At 62.5% G+C, this 16,059-nt stretch overlaps 2 protein-coding genes across 9 annotated transcripts in view; both read right to left on the bottom strand.

Moving 5' to 3' along the window:
* The window catches only part of MRFAP1 (Morf4 family associated protein 1), a 240,426-nt gene that overhangs the window by 200,648 nt on the left and 23,719 nt on the right, over positions 1-16,059 (bottom strand). The window lies entirely within an intron of this gene.
* The window catches only part of KIAA0232 (KIAA0232 ortholog), a 46,417-nt gene that overhangs the window by 28,159 nt on the left and 2,199 nt on the right, over positions 1-16,059 (bottom strand). For all 7 annotated transcript variants that reach the window (XM_060188499.1, XM_060188496.1, XM_060188497.1 and 4 more), the window contains exons 2-5: positions 10,553-11,060; positions 8,014-8,151; positions 1,503-1,569; positions 357-438 (exon numbers count right to left, since the gene is read on the bottom strand). In XM_060188499.1, the coding sequence (XP_060044482.1) occupies positions 357-438; positions 1,503-1,569; positions 8,014-8,151; positions 10,553-10,789 (524 nt within the window). In that variant the 5' untranslated portion in view covers positions 10,790-11,060. The remainder of the gene's footprint in view (positions 1-356; positions 439-1,502; positions 1,570-8,013; positions 8,152-10,552; positions 11,061-16,059) is intronic.

Genomic DNA, 16,059 nt, shown 5'->3' with positions numbered 1-16,059 from the left:
AGCAGCTGTGAGTCCGCTTCTGCCACAGCCCACTGTGTGCCTCAGTGGTCTTTTCTGCCTCCAGGGTGATCACTGGGGCTCGGTGCCTGCACTGTGAATCCACTGCTCCTAGAGGCCATTTTCTCCCTTTGGTTGCCCTTGCTGTTTATCGTTGTTATTATTATTGTTGTCATTGTTGGACAGGACAGAGAGAAATGGGGAGAGGAGGGGAAGACAGAGAGGGGGAGAGAAAGACACCTGCAGACCTGCTTCGCCGCCTGTGAAGCGACTCCCCTGCAGGTGGGGAGCCGGGGGCTCGAACCGGGATTAAGCCGCTGCGCTACCGCCCGGCCCCGTCTCCACACACTCTTACATACATTTCCACTTGGTCCTTCGCGGGAGGGGACAGTTCCGGCTCTGGAGACGGAGACTCCTCTAACTTCTTGTGGTGCTTCTCTTCTGCCAGGAAACAAAAATGCGGAGAGACGTGCCTCAGACCGAGTCGGTGCAGTCGGTGCAGTCGGCAAGCGCTCACGCCTCACGCTCCCCAGGCCTCTGTGCCAGGAGGCGCACCCTGGTGCAGCCTGTCTTCCGAGCGAGCGAGCGAGCGAGCTGCCCAGCGTGTCGGGGGACTCGGCCCAGCGCAGACTCCGCGGAGTCCCCGTCACTTGCCCGCCACACCGGGAGAGCGACTGTGTGCAGGCAGAAGCACTTTCTCACGTGATTCTGCACTCTGGGACTTGATAACGCCCGGCTGGCCGTTCTGCCTCAATCTGCAAAGAAGCCACTCCCTTCCGACACCTGCTACGGGCGCTTAGGCGGGCGGGCCGAGGCCGGCCATCCTCCCCCTGGCCCGGGCACTGCCCCAGATTAAGGACACAGAGGGCCAGGCCCTGCGATGCTCACTGCCCACGAGCCGGGCCGTGCGGATATGCTCTGTCTCTGTCTGAGTCAACCCTGCCGACGACAAGAAAATAACAAAACGTGACTACAGCAACGACAAAAAGACAAGGGCAACGAAAGGGAAAATAAATAAAAAAATAAAATTCATAAAAGACTTTACAAAAAGAAAAGCACAGAATGCCAACAAGCAGCCACTGCCTCTAGCACGAGGCTCAAGGCGGGTGGGCGGGCGGGCGGCGACGGTGGCCGGACACGAGGAGCCCCAGGCTCCCAGCCGCTCCGTGCAGGTCCCTGCAACGAGCAACGGAGCGGCTCGGCCATCAAGCTGGTGTCGGGACAGAGCTCACAAGCAGGCCGGAGGCAGAGGGAGCGCCGGCTCCCGGCTCCACCACACGACCCGGCAGCTGTGGGCTACGCTGCTCAGGGCCGCCACGGCCACGGCCACGGCCACGGCCACGGCGCTGCAGGTGCGCTGAGCCCCGGCGTGACCCCGCCGTCGGCCGTTCCCTGTGCTCCACCCCCCACCCAGCCCGCCGTGCACGGACCCCCGCACCCCCGCACCCCCCACCCAGCCCGCCGTGCACGGCCCCCACACGCCCTCCCCGCCCGCTGCCCCTCACCTTGTTGGCTCTGAAGGTCTTTCAGCCGGGAACACAGCTCCTCCACCAGCGTCTCGATGCCAGAGCTCTGCGTGAGAACACAAGGACGCGTCAGGGCGGCCGGGCTGTACAGAAGGGCTCGGCGACCGTCACGGACCGTCAAAGCAAGAGAGAGAAAGAGACCAAACTCCACGCGCGTGGGTTCCGCTCAGCACAGGTGCGAAAGGAGCCCCCGGGGGTCGGTGGGGGTGGGGCGGGGCGCACCTGGCTGGCGGCGCACAGAGAGCCCCCCGCGGCCCAGCCCGACACGCGGCAGGCAGCCCTTCGGGGACCAGAAGGACAAACAGCCGGGGGTGGGGGGACAAGTGTCCGCGGTGCAGTGCCGGCCCCCAGGGGCATGGCGGGGCATGGCGGGCCGGCACCACTCCGCCAATCCTGGTGGCCTCTCCTCTCCTCTCTGCCCGCCCGCCCGCCCGCCTGCCAGAGGGAGAGGGGGAGACGGAGACGGACGAGAGCCACCCTGAGAGCCACCCTGAGAGCCACACCGCCTGACGGCCTGTGAACAGCGTCACCCTGAGGGGTGCGGAGCGCGGGCAGGAGACGGCACGGAGGGCCCGGTCAGAGCAGACCTCTAAACGGCAGTGGAGGCCGGGCGGCGGCACCCAGCTGAGCACACACTGTGCCAAGTGCAAGGACCCGGGTTCGAGCCCCCGCTCCCCACCTGCGGGGGGGACGCTTCATGAGCAGTGGAGCAGGGCTGCAGGTGTCTCTGTCTCTCTCCCTCTGCCCCCCTCCTCAATTTCTGTTGGAAGGGAGGGAGGGAGGGAGGGAGGGGGGCAGGCAGGGAGGAAGGGAGGGATGGAGGGAGGCAGGGAGGGAGGGAGGGAGGGAGGGAGGCAGGGAGGGAGGGAGGGGGGCAGGCAGGAAGGAAGGGAGGGAGGGAGGGAGGGAGGGGGGCAGGCAGGCAGGAAGGGAGGGAGGGAGGGAGGCAGGAAGGGACAGCAGGAGGGAGGCAGGGAGCCGAGTGCTGGCAATGGGCACAAGAAAACCACGTTTCACCATGACGACTTTCAAGCTCTGAACACTGTCCGCTTCTGGCGCGCAGGACGGAACGAGGAGCTGGCAGTGTCTCTTGGGGTGGGGGTGGGGGTGGGGGTGCCTCAACGGACCCGGGGGCAGGCGGCACGCGGGGCTCTGCTCAGCCTTCCCTCCCTCCCTCCCGGCCTTGGGGGCTAAAAATAGAGCCTGCCCCCCTCACTCCACCCGGGTGACTCAGCACGAGAATCCCAGGCACCCAGAGCAAGAGCCCCGCGGCCGGCGGCTCCGACACCCAGGCCGCCGGGTGAGGCCGCGGTCAACAGGACGAAGCGGAGCGGAGAAGGAGAAGGAGGAGGAGGAGAAGAAGAAGGAGGAGGAGGAGGAGGAGAAGGCAGGCCCGGCGGCGCCTCTCACCATAACGCCCAGGAGTGACGGCACGGCGGGGGGCCTCAGCCTCTTTGCTGCCGACCCAACACCGACCCAACAGACCCAACACCGACCCAACAGACCCAACACCGGGGTCAGCTGATGCGGCCGGCGGGCGGGCGTGCGGGGAGGGAACACACAGGCCCTGACACACAGACTGCAGGCACACGGGCTCCTTGGAGAGGGAGAGAGAGGGAGGGAGAGAGAGAGAGAGGGAGAGGGAGAGAGGAAGAGAGGGAGAGAGGGAGAGAGAGAGGGAGAGAGAGAGGGAGAGAGAGGGAGGGAGGGAGAGAGGGAGAGAGGTTCTCTGAGGCTAAAGGGCCGCGCAGCCAGGGAGACTCACTCTGCAGCGAGCCGCCAACGACCGGCCCCGGCCCCGGCCCCGCACTCGGTGGACACGGAGCCCAGGCCTCTTTCCTCATCCTCTTTTGGCCCAGGCTGACCAGAGGCCGGGCGTCGGCTCCGCTCCAGTGCTTCTGTGTTTCCCTCAAGGAGACGAGAGTTACAGGAGACGCCTGCTGCACTGCTACGCTGCAGGCAGAGCTGGGGGCTCGAACCCCAGACGGCACGCGTCCCCGGCCACGTAGGCTCGGGGGACTGAGTGTGAGGCGGGGCGAGGGGCCGCTTCTCCTCGCTGTGAAGTGGACTCTGGCCCACCCGCCAGGGTCAGCCTGACAGAAACTCAAGTTTGTGACCGAGCTCTGAAAACGGGCACCAAACGGCGCCCATCAAGTGCCAGGTCGAGAGTCAGCAGGGTCTGTAGGTCACTCAGGTCCGGTGGCCCGCCCCCCATTCCCCCCCCCCCCACAGACAGACACGCCACGTGCCAGGGAGCACACGAGTGGGGGGAGCGCGCACGCACACACGCACACACACTCGTGTGTCCGGAGAGTCGACGCCCCGATAACGCTCAACTAGAGAAAAGGCCAAGGTGGACATGCCTGGGCCCGGGGCCCCGCAGGCCGGCTGCTCTGCATTCCTGCCGGGCAGAGAACCGGGGTGACGGGGTGTCCCAGGACTCGGGAGGCTCCGGGTGCCGCATCTTTCTGTGTGCCGGAAAACGCCTCCGTCGGTCTCCCCGCGTTTCGCGTTTCGGTCTGCGGAAGAACTGCCAGCAGCCTGAGCGGCCAGGCAGCTCCGCGGACGTGGAGGGCGCCGCCTCTGCTCTGAGCAGCGGCCCTGCCGGGTCGGGCTGACGACAGGCCGAGAGCGAGGTGACCCGACTCGGCACACAGCACCGAGCTGACTCCTCCCGGACCTCCCTTCCTTAAACACGGACCGTCAAGGGCCCGGGCGCCAGCGCAGCAGGTCAAGCGCCCACGGCACCAAGCACAATGACCGGCGCAAGGATCCCAGTTCGAGCCCCTGGCTCCCCACCTGAGGTGAAGCAGGTCTGCAGGTGTCTGTCTTTCTCTCCCCGTCTTCCCCCCTCGCCCCATTTCTCTCTGTCCTATCCAACGACGACGACCTCAATAACAACAATAATAACTACAACAATAAAACAACAAGGGCAACAAAAGGGAATAAATAAATAAACAGAAAGAAAGAAGTCAAACAGTGAAGTCATTCTGTTAAGTGGTAATGGTCCAAAGGGATGTGAAAAGCGGTGCCGTCGCAAGTTGGAGAGCCGAAGCCCGCCCGTGGTGGGGTCAGCGCACAGGCCAACCCAGGCCCTGCAGACCCGGGCGGCGGCACTAGTGACAAGACCTGGCGGAGAGGGTCCGAGCCGCCTTCCACTGAGCCCAAGTACCGTTCCTCTTTAGGACCCACTAGTCACCGTGACCAGACGCCCAGAGACCCGCAGCCACTGTGGCGTCAAAGACGAGTGAGCGGAGGCAGCTTCAGCAGCAGGGAGCTGACAGGAGGCCACGGCTGTCGCGGGCCGGGATCTGAGAGGTCAGTGCACCAGATGCCCAGACCCTGATGCCACTTGTGAGGCTCCCTACTATTACCCGGCGACTCCTCTTGTTTTTATCTGAGGGCCACAATCTCAGGAATGCGGGTGATCGTGAGGCTCCTCACAATTACCCGACACCTTGAAAGGCACCGCAAACGCTCATCTTGGAGTCAAAGTCACTTCTGAGACGTCCATACTGTCCACGTCTGTCTGTCAGGTACCCCCCCACCCCTGTGCCAGAGCGCGGAGCTGTCTCCGGTGAGGTGGAGACAGAGGACCGGGTGGGCGGAGGTCGGCCGGGGGTGCTGGCACAAAGCCACAGGCAGGGCTGGGAAGTGGTGCGCATGGTTAAGTGCACACGCGGCGTGTGCAAGGGAGGACCCGGGTTCAAGCCCGCAGTCCCCACTTGCGAGCAGGAAGCAAAGCGACGGTGCCTCTGTCCCTCTCTCGCCCCCATCATCAACAAGTCTCGTCCCGTCGCCATGTCTGAGCACTGACCTCCCCGAGTGGAAGCTGCTGGTGGCTTCCGCCCTGACCTTGGCAGCGGCCGGAGAGCCCCGACAGACAGCGAGTGTGCGTGCCTGTGCGTGCGCGTGTCGGGGGCGGGGCGCCGCAGGAAGCCAGACACGACCACCGAGGCTTTCGGGCAACGAGCACCACTCCACGGCGGCGACACAGCCAACAGAACTCTGCCGCTCACTGTGGAAGTCACCAGACAGACCCCGGCAGGAACCAGAGGGGCACCTCGGCCTCCAGGCAGGAGACGCCGATCTCTGCCCCTCCACCTCATCGCACTCCTCGCAGCTCACCTCGGCTGTCCTGCTCCCCAGCAGCTCCTGAAGCCGAGGCTGCAGCCGACTTCCCCCGGCCCTGGCCCGGCTCTGGCCCCAGGAGAAATCGGATCCTTCCCAGATTAAAGCCCCTCCTCGGACTCGCCCTGAGCCGCGACCCAGCGGCATTTACCCGAGTCAACCTCACTTGGAGCAACTGTCTGCATGTCGGATTCCTCTCCAGCCCTCAAATGCTCCGCCACTCTGCTCCGGCGGCCAGCACAGCCACCTCCCTCCTCTGAGCACCGCAAGCGTGCTGGCCGCAGGCCACCATCCCCTCGCCTGCGCTCGGCAGGCCGGGTCACCTGGACCGGGCTGAGCGCCGAGGCAGAGGAAGTCCGGCGTCAGGTGGCCGGCCGGGGACCGGCCCCGAGGCAGAGGGACGGGGCCGAGGGACATCAGCCTGGTCCCGCTGCCCGCTCCTCCCCACTCGCCCTCCCGGGGACCTCACTTCGTAGGAACCACAGGCAGTGACTTCCACCTTCTCACCTCAGTCTGTGAGGCAGAAGCTGCGGTCGAGAATTTCCTAAGTTTCAAAAATCAGAAGGAAGGACGGAGAGAGGAAAAGAGAAGGGATGAGGAAACAGAAGAACCAGTGAGCATGACTATCAAAGCGGCACTCTTCCGGTTCCGGAGAAGTGGAAACCTGCAGCTTGAGCAGCACCAGCCGGAGCGAGCCGGAGCGAGCCAGCCTGCCGGCGGGCGTGAGGGTCAGGAAGCGCGGCAGGTGCCAGGAGCAGGCGCCGGCGCGTGGGCTCTCAGACAGGTTGGGCAGCACCGGTGGCCACACAGACGTCAGCCCCACGTCGGCCGAGAGCCCTTGCTGGTGACGGGTGAGTGCTCCCCATCCAGCCATTCACTGCCCGAGAAAGAGCTCCGACCGCACCACATCCGAAAGCACAGGGACAGCAGGGCAGGGCAGGCGACTCTGCAGTGTCTGCAGCCCAGGCAGGCAGGCAGGCAGGGAGTGTTGCAGTGAACACTCCAGCAGCAAGTTCAGTCCCTGGCATTACCAGTACCACAGGCGCGATCCGGTTCCCTCCCTCCCTCCTCGCCTCTCTCTCTCTGATATATATTTAAAAGCCTGTGGAGGTGGAGCCGGTGGTGGCGCACCTGGCTGAGAACACGTTACAGCGCACAAGGAGTCGGGGTTCAAGTCTCCGGTCCCCACCTGCAGGGGAAAAGCTTTGCGAGTGGTGAAGCAGGGCTGCAGGCGTCTCTCTGTCTCTCTCCCTCTGTCTCTTCCTGCTCTCTCAGTTTCTGGCTGTCTCTATCCAATAAATAAAGATAATTAAAAATTAGGAAAAAAAAGTCAGGTGGTAGCGCATCGGGTTCAGCGTATGTGACGCGAAGCGCAAGCACCGGTTTAGGGATCCCGGTTCGAGCCCCCGGCACCCCACCTGCAGGGGAGTCGCTTCACAGGCGATGAAGCAGGTCTGCAGGTGTCTGTCTTTCTCTCCCCCTCTCTGTCTTCCCCTCCTCTCTCCATGTCTCTCTGTCCTATCCAACAACGACGACATCAGTAACAACAACAATAAAATACAACTATAGCAACAAAAGGGGAAAATAAATAAATAGAAAAACATAAAATAAACCAAACTTGTAGTTTACTGAAATAGATTATTGTACTCTAGAACTGTATTATTTCAGGATGCTGAAAAATGTGAAAATACTCCTAAGAAATGGTAGACATCAACAACATAATTGTACAAGTCGTAAGCAAATACAGTTTCCCTAAACTATCACGACTACACGCCACTGCAGGGAAGGCGGCTGGAAGAAGCAACAGCCACGCCAGGGAGGCTCCGCACCACAGAGGGAGATGAGGGGCAAGGGGCACCGGGTGCAGAGTGGCGTCTGGTGGCACGTGGCTACTACGAGAGAGAACCAAGATGTCAGGAAGATGAAATATACAACACAAAGTAGAAAAAAGATAAAATGTGTGTGCATTCTTTCCAAACCTTTTATTATCTTTATTGGACAGAGACAGCTATGAATCAGGAGGGAAGGGAGAGATTGGGAGGGAGAGAGACAGAGAGACACCTGCAGTCCTGCTTCCCCTCGCAAAGTCTTTCCCCTTCAGGTGGGGGCGGGGGCTTGAACCCGGTTCCTTCCGCATTGTGACATGTGGGCTCAACCAGGTGCACCACCACCTGGGCCCAAATCCGCATAATCCTAATCCCAACAGCGCACAGAAGCATTTCAGAGCACCTACAGGAGCGGTGCCGGTGTCCCTCCCTTCCTGTGACGGTGGGGCCAGAGCAGCGACTTCTCGCTCCAGCTGGCCTGCTCAAGGGGCTCTGTCAGCGTCTCCCCGCGGGCGGGTGCGGCACTCACTCACCTCGTCAGAAGCAGAGCGAAGACACTGCACAGCCGCCTGCTTTTTCATTTCTTCCAGAGTGAGGTCTGAACACTTCTTCTTACTCTTTGCCCATTTCTTGTAAGCTCCTTTTTCCCAGCCCAAGAAGACGTCATTGTCCTAGGATAAGATCCGACACGGTGAGTTCAAGACTGAGAAACAGGGCCAGACACTATTACTTTCCCCATACTTACACACACCACCCAACCTTGCGCTTCCACCAGCAAAATCACAATACACACTAATACATCGGGGGCCGGGCGGCGCGCAGCGGGTTGAGCGCACGTGGCACAGAGCACAGGGATCAGCATAAAGACCCCGGTTCGAGCCCCCGGCTCCCCACCTGCAGGGGAGTCGCCTCACAGGCGGTGAAGCAGGTCTGCAGGTGTCTATCTTTCTCTCCCCCTCTCTGTCTTCCCCTCCCCTCTCCATTTCTCTCTGTCCTATCCAACCACGACGATGACATCAATAACAACAACAATAATAACTACAACAATAAATAAATAAGTGTGGCCGGGTGGTGGTGCACCTGCTTAAACACACACATTACAGTGTGCGAGGACCCAGGTTCAAACCCCAGCCCTCACCTGCAGGGGGAAGCTTCACGTGTGGTGAGGCAGGGCTGCAGGTGTCTCTCTGTCTCTCTCCCTCCCTGTCTCCCCCCCCCCCCGTTTCTGTCTCCATCCAGTAATCAAACAACACATCTGTAAAGCGACTCTTCACCTAGCAGTGACAGACAGCAGAGAGGGCAGCACAGCGCTGCTCTGGCCCTCGGGACACCAGAGATCAAATTCAGGACCTAATTAACCCTCCCAATGCCAGAGCTCTAGACACTGCTCCACCTTCCGGGCCGGAGAAAGAATGCGGACAAACTAGCCCGAAGGAGACATGAGGTCAGAGGGGAGACGACCACCGGGAACTCGGGGGCTCCCCTCACTGGCATAACAGCTCCTGCCCGTGGGTTCCGGCGTGCGGAGCACGGACAGACGGGCACATCTGCTCACATGCAGGACCCTGGAACCTCCGCCAGAAAACAAGCAAGCGTCACCGCAGACCCTGCAGCTCAGAGCCCCGGCCCCCGCCCCCGGCAGGCAGCTCTGGCAGAGACGGCTCTGTGCCGGGAGAGACAGCCAGAAAGGCCCTGGCAGAGACGGCTCTGTGCCCCACCCGACGACAGGAGCCAGAAGGCGGCACCAGCACTGCGTGTGAGGGGGCATCGAGCGCCAGGTCAGTCACGGGGGGGGGGGGGGGGGGGGGGTCCGGAGGCCTGGAGTCAGAGGGCCGCATGTTCAAGCACGAGGCCCTGATCCGCGCCACAGCGCCATGCTGCTCCCCTCCCCTCGGCCCCTCTCCCCTCAGATCGGGGGCTGAGGCCGGCCCCGGGGTCTCGGCACGAGAGCCCCTCTGAGAAGCATCGCGCTGTCTCGGCCCCAGAAACACCGGTCCCGCCGTTCAGGGTGGCGCTTCTCGGGTGTGGGGACTGTGAGGCCGAGGCTGAGCGTGGTGTGGGCACCCGTGAAAAACAGGTGCCTGGAAGGACAGCCGCCTCGTCGGTCTCCCCACCTTGGGTCGAGAAGGGGAGGCCTTGGCCTTCCGGCTTCAGTCCCCCCCCCCCCCCCCCCCCCCGTCAGTGTCCCCGCCCCACGAGGCCCCACATTCTCTAAGCACAAAGGTTCACTTCCCTGTTCTCACTCAGCTACTGGGAGCCCCTCACCTCTCTGTCTCCGTCTCCCGACCACACATGGTTCAGTCCCCCTGCCCACGCCAAGACTCCCCCCCCCCCCCCCCCCCCCCGTGCGCCAGCTGATAATCTCACTTCCTCATCGCCGACCGGCCAGACCACCCGCCCAGCGGTTCCTGGAAAGCCCTCGCCCTGCCGTAACCTCCTGGAGCCGTAACCATGTGCGGCAGAAACAAACCGCTCCCCCACCCTCTAAAATCTCTGCCCTGCTGCTCACTGAACAGACCGACCGCCGCCATCGTCTCCGGGCCGATCTTGGGTCTCGCCTCTTGCCGAGGGTCGCAGCGTGTCCCAGCGAACTACCCTGCCGCCTCGGGCCACATTCTTGCTGGCACCCGTGTCGGGTGGCCAACGGGACGGTCACGCTTAGAGGTCCGGACCCGAGACGGGCCCCCCACGAGAGCCCGACACTCGGGCACATGGCTGGGCAAGGCTCCTGCCGGGCTGCCTGCGTCCTCCGTGGCTCCCCCCCCAGGGCCTCTGGAGCTCCGGGCGGCAGAGTCGAGCAGCAGCCCATCTGCCCTCCCTCGGGGCGCCCGGCCGGCCAGCACCGCAGCCAGGCCGCCAGCATACAGCCCCAAGACACTGGGCCTTGCTCACAGCCTCGGAGAGCGCGGCCCACCCGCCACGGCCGAGCGAGCCCGGTGGACGGCCAAGATGCGGCGGGGGCACAAGCCGGTCAAGCCGGCGACAGACAGGCCAACCAAGACACGGGCCACCCCCGCAGACAAGGAAAGCGCCCGCACCTGCAGGGCTGCAGGGAGGCGGGCCACGCGGTACCTGTTCCTGCAGGTCGATGTCGCCGCTGTCGTGCAGCAGGAGGCTGAGGACGTAGCGCGTGTAGATCACCGCGTCGATGCCGCACTTCTCCAGCTCCTGCCCCAGCCAGGTCTGCACCGGGCCCAGGGCGTGAAGCAGAGACATGTCGGGCAGGGGTCCGGGGCCCGGGCACGAGCACGAGCTGGGGGAGCTGTCGGGTGGCAGACCATCCAGGGCGACTGCACAGACCGGGCGCATGGAGCTAGCTGGCCGGCTGCCTCCTGGGCGCGAGGAGCATTTTCGGCAGGCGGTGTCGTGGGGGCGTCCGGAGGGGGTCTTCACTCCAGCGGGAAGGAGGGGTGCTGGACATCGGGGCCGGGCACGAAGGCTCGCCGGCGGTCGGCCATCTATGGCTCCGGCTCCCTCTCCGGGCGTGACAGGTGACCCGACACCCTCACACCGACACGTGCAGACATGGGACTTGCTGCTCTGACTTCACATTGAGGCCCGGCGGAGTCTCCGGCAGAACCTACAGGGGCAGGGGAGACAGAGAGAGAGAGGGAGAGAGAGGGAGAGAGGGGGGAGAGGGAGAAAGAGGGAGAAAGAGAGAGGGAGACGAGAGAGAGAGAGGACAGGGAGAGAGAGGGGAGAGGGAGACAAGAGAAAGAGAGGGAAAGAAGGAGAGGGAGAGAGAGGGAGGGAGGGAGAGAAAGGGAGAGGGAGAGAGAGGAGAGAGGTGTGGATCAGGGCTAGGAAGGGGCCGCTGATCTTCAGAGCGCAATCTTTACGGGCGTCCTGTGTTGCCCGAGAACACCTCTTCCCCGGCAGCCTGGCATCTGGATGTCGGTGACGTGATGGTTCACTGCCGTGTGGGAAGGAAGCCAGGAGCCTGCCTCGTGGCCGTGCTGAGGTCAGCTCAAGACGCCGACTAGCGACCTCCCGCTCACCTGTCGCTGGCTCCTCCCCCTGCAGCACACACTCCTCTGGGCCCAGAGCCGCCCCTCCTCCCCAGTCCTTTGCCTCAGTGCGACCCCCTGGTTCACGGCTAAGCAGACATCTAAGCGTGAGAGAAATACGCAGCTGCACAGTCACCAGTCGCCTCCCTCCGTGGACAATCTGGTAAAAGTTTGTCCTCTGGGGCCGGGCGGTGGCGCGTATCTGGATGAGCGCACACGTTACCACGTGCCAGGACCCAGGTTCAAGCCCTCGGTCCCCGCTTGCAGGGGGAAGTTTCACAAGTGGTGAAGCAAGGCTGCAGGGGTCTGTCTTTCTCCCTTCCTCTCGATTTCTGGCTGTCAATAAAGATGATCTTTTAAACATTTTCTTAAAAGAAACAAAGCATCAGCTCTTTAAATGTAAAGCATACACAGGTAATGAATCATGTATGCACAGCAAGAACCTCTGGGTCTCCTAACTTCTGATTAAAAAAAGGAGAATCTGCTCGGCCAGCCGGCTCCTTTCCTCTTATTTGTAGGACAGAGCAGAGTGTCACCCGCCGCACAGCTCTGGCCGGGGACACGCACAGCAGATGCCCGCAGACGGCCCCGCCCGGCCCCGCCGGAAACTCGGATCTCTGCCGGTTTCTGTCTCCGCGCAAGCACGCACGCGGGGCCTGGGCCCACACCTGAGGCCCGGAAGTGGTTCTCTGCCAGCGGGCACCACCCAGAGGACTCGCTGCCAGCCCACCCGGGGACCCAGACGGCACCTCCGTCGTCAGAGGCCGGGCTGCGGGGAGGGAGGATCTCCCGCCCACCGAGCCTCATTCACGGCGTCTTCTCAGGTCTCTCTCTGGGAGAGGCCCGGCCCTACCCGCGGGGGTCTCGCCCAGGTTTCACACTCCCCGCAGACCCTTCTCCGTTCCATCTGGGAGGGGCAGGAGACAGACAGACACCTGCAGCCCTGCTCCACCTCCACCGCTCCCGAAGCTCCCCCTTGCATTAGGGAGCAGGGGCTCGAACCCAAGGCCTTGCACACTCGGGCGAGTGACTCTTGGTGCGCGGGAGGTAAGGGAGCTCACACCGGCACCAAAGATGCACCACCTCTGCCCCAGCACCCCCATCCCAGCAGCCGGGCTGCACTCCCACCCACCCTGCCGTCTGGCTCACTCAGTCCGGCAGGAACGTCACCGGGAGGAACGCAATGCCCTTGTCCCCCCCCCCCCCCAGGGTGAAGAGAAGCCCCTGGGTGGCCGGCGGGTGGGGCACAGCCCACCAGGCATGAGGTCCCGCGGAAGCTCCACCCAGCACGCGAGCGGAGGGAGGGGCGCTGCACCCCACGCTAACCCTGGAGGGATAACCTGGAGGGGAAAGAAGGAAAGAAGGAAAGAAGGAAAGAAGGAAAGAAAGAAAGAAAGAGAACACAGCTACCAAACAGTAAGTAAAATCTTCTGGGGTTCCAGATTTTGGAAAAGTAATTGTGACAAATGCATGAGCCTTGGGGGGGGGGGGGGGGTAGACAGCATAATGGCTCTGCAGAGACTCTCATACCTGAGGTCCCAAGGCCTCAGGTTCAATACCCTGCATCACCATAAACTTGCGCTGAGCGGGGCTATGGTAAAAAAAAAAAAGAAAGAAAGAAAAAGGAAACAAAAGTCTCAGAAGCTGCTGAGATGACCATTCTATCCAAGCCCACAGTTAAAAACAAATTAGGACGGAGAGGGCAGGAAATGCAGTAATGAAAAAAAGAGAGAAACGGGGCTGGGGTGGCAGCGCAGCGGGTGAAGCGCACGTGGCGCAAAGGACCGGCGTTAGGATCCCAGTTCGAGCCCCTGGCTGTCCCCCTGCAGGGCAGTCGCTTCCCAGGCGGGGAAGCAGGTCTGCAGGCGTCTGTCTTTCTCTCCCCCTCTCTGTCCTCCACATCTCTCTCCATGTCTCTCTGTCCTGTCCATCAATGACGACAACAACAACAACGATAAACAGCAAGGCAACCCAAGGGGGAAAGTAGCCTCCGGGAGCAGGGGCTTCGTAGTGGTAGTGCGGGCGCCGAGTCCCAGCAGTCACCCTGGAGGGAAAAAATAAATAAAAATAAAATCAAAAGCTGGGAGTAGCTGGTGTTCACCACCACTGGAAGCCGACACGGTGAAGCCCACTGGACAGAAGGACCAGAATGCCGCGGCTCCCGGCGAGTGGACTCGGAATCCCACGGTCCCCGGGCGGAGGGCAGACAGACACCGTGTCCGGCTCATGGACTCGGAGCAAGCGCTCCTGGGCCAGCCTTCCACGACTCAACATTCAGACTGCTAGGGGCTCTGGGCCAGCCTCCTCCTCAGACTGACTAGGCTAGGCCTGAGGAAAACCAGACTGTGAGAAGCCGGGGCAGGGCGGGTCCGGAGCCCGTGGTTCACACACCATTCTCGGACTTAAAGGTCCGGGCCGGCCTCCAGACGTGGCTTTAGCTCGGAGTAGGGACAGCCACTGCGCGGCTGTTCCGATGAGTAGCTGCTTCTGATCGTTTAAAAGATGATCCGGTTGCTTTGCCATGTGGGTGATCCAAGTTCAAGACCGGCCACCCCACCACCCTGAAGTGAGCTTTGGTCTCGTGTGTGTATCTGTGCGTGTGCGTGCGTGTGCACGCGCCCAGGCACCAAGCAGAGTACATGTGACCACGCGTGAGGCCCAGGGTCTGCACCCCCCAGCACCCTCGTGCGGAACTTCAGGAACAGGAGCGGGGCTGCAGGTGTCTGTCTCTCTCTGGCTGCCTCCCATCCGCTATCTAGACAGAAAGAAAAAGGACGGGAAAAGTGGCCACAGGAACAGGAGGCATCAACCCCCAGCAATAATCCTGGTGACAAAAATCCGTGTGTGTGTGCGCAGTGTGTGCGCAGAGTGTGCGCGTGGAGAGAGGGAGGGGAGAGCTGGGTTTTCTTGTAGCAACCACAGGAGCAGCTTGAGGCAGGTACGGAGATTCGCCACTCAGTGGTCTGCAGAAACCTCCACGTCACTCGGACAACACTGCGAGTGGGCGGCGAGACTGACCTTTGGAAGGCCAAGTCCGGCTCCTCGGCGGCCAGGATGAGGATGAGGCTGCACCACGCAGCTACCCTGGTGGCCCAGCCGGATGGGGGTGGGGGGTCAAGCCCCTGGTCCCCACCTGCGGGGGGAAGCTTCATGAGTGGGGAAGTGGGGCCGCGGGGTCTCTGTCTCCCCTCCCCTCTTGATTTCCAGCTGTCTACAGCCAACCAATACTTAAAGGTAATTAAAAATAAGTAAAAGAGGGGGCTGGTTGAGCACACACATTACAGTGCACAAGGACCCAGGTTCAAGTCCCTGGTCTCCACCTGCAGGGGAGAAGATTCACAAGTGGTGAAGCAGGGCTGCAGGTGTCTCGCTGTCTCTCTCCCTCTCTCCCCCTTCCCTCGACATTTCTGGCTGTCTCTATCCAATAAATAAAGATAATCAAAATAATAATCATCATCAATCAATTAAAAGCCACCCTAACTGACTTCTCCACGTCAAACGCCCGGGCTTCCTCCTGACCCCCCAGCGCTGCCTGACCTGAGGTCAGCTGGCCCAACGTCCCCAGCCCCAGTGTCCCCTGTGTGGGGCTCCTGGAGCCCGGAGTTTGGGTCCCTGTGGCGTGGCAGGACGACAGCATGTGCCTGGCCATCTTTGCTCAGAAAGGCCCCGGCAAGAAGCCCCGGGACGTCCACCACATGCCTGCCCTCTGCCGGGCAGTGAGGGTTGAGCCTGCCGGCTCCGTCCCCTTCTCTGCACAGGCAACGCCAAGGAGCGGCCGGAAAAGGCCGAGCTGCCCCAGAAGCAGACTCCAGAGACGGGACACCCGGGCCTCTGCGAGGTTCTGCTCAGAGGTTCTTGGCGCCTCTGCTCAGAGACTCCTGCCCAGAGCCAAGCTTCTGGGACTTCGTGAGGGATCCCGCCCCACAGGTGCAGGGCCAGCAGCAAGGGCCCCTGCAGGCCGCACCGCCTGTGGGAAGCTCAGAAGTGGCTGTGGGCCCTCCCTCCTCTCCTCTCCTCTCCTCCCCCCACCTTCCATCTTAAAAAAAAGCGGCGAAGGGGGTGTCTGCCCGAGCTGGTGGGATCATGCCAAGTGAGGAGCACCATCAAGAGCCTCCGCGGTGAGATCGATCGATCAGTCAGCAGGCGAGCGAGCTAAGGCCCCTCTGGGGGTGAGGCCCCGGGAAGCAGCAGCCAGGAGCTGGTCCTGAGTTCGGGCGCTCAGGGGATGCGACTCTGAAAAGCGGGATGTGCGGAGCACAGACGCACGTGGCAGGACACCACGAGCCCTGGGACAGACAGATGGACAGCAGGGGCCGCTAGGGCGGGGACAGATGAGCGGCTGGCAGGGTCCATGGGGCTCCCGCCAGTGAAGTCAGGGATCAGGGGGGCGGCAGCAGGCGCCCCTCCCTCTCAGCTCCGGGGTGTGGGGTCCAGGTGTGGGGTCTAGGTATGGGGTCCAGGTGTGGGGTCTAGGTATGGGGTCCAGATGTGGGGTCCAGGTGTGGGGTCTAGGTATGGGGTCCAGGTGTGGGGTCCAGGTGTGGGCCAGTCCCCCACCGCCACCCACCACCC

The sequence above is a fragment of the Erinaceus europaeus genome, chromosome 3 (assembly GCF_950295315.1).
Source record: "Erinaceus europaeus chromosome 3, mEriEur2.1, whole genome shotgun sequence".
In the NCBI taxonomy this organism is placed as follows: domain Eukaryota; kingdom Metazoa; phylum Chordata; class Mammalia; order Eulipotyphla; family Erinaceidae; genus Erinaceus; species Erinaceus europaeus.
The sequence above is the reverse complement of the archived record's forward strand: the minus strand, read 5'-3'. Positions and strand labels throughout refer to the sequence as shown.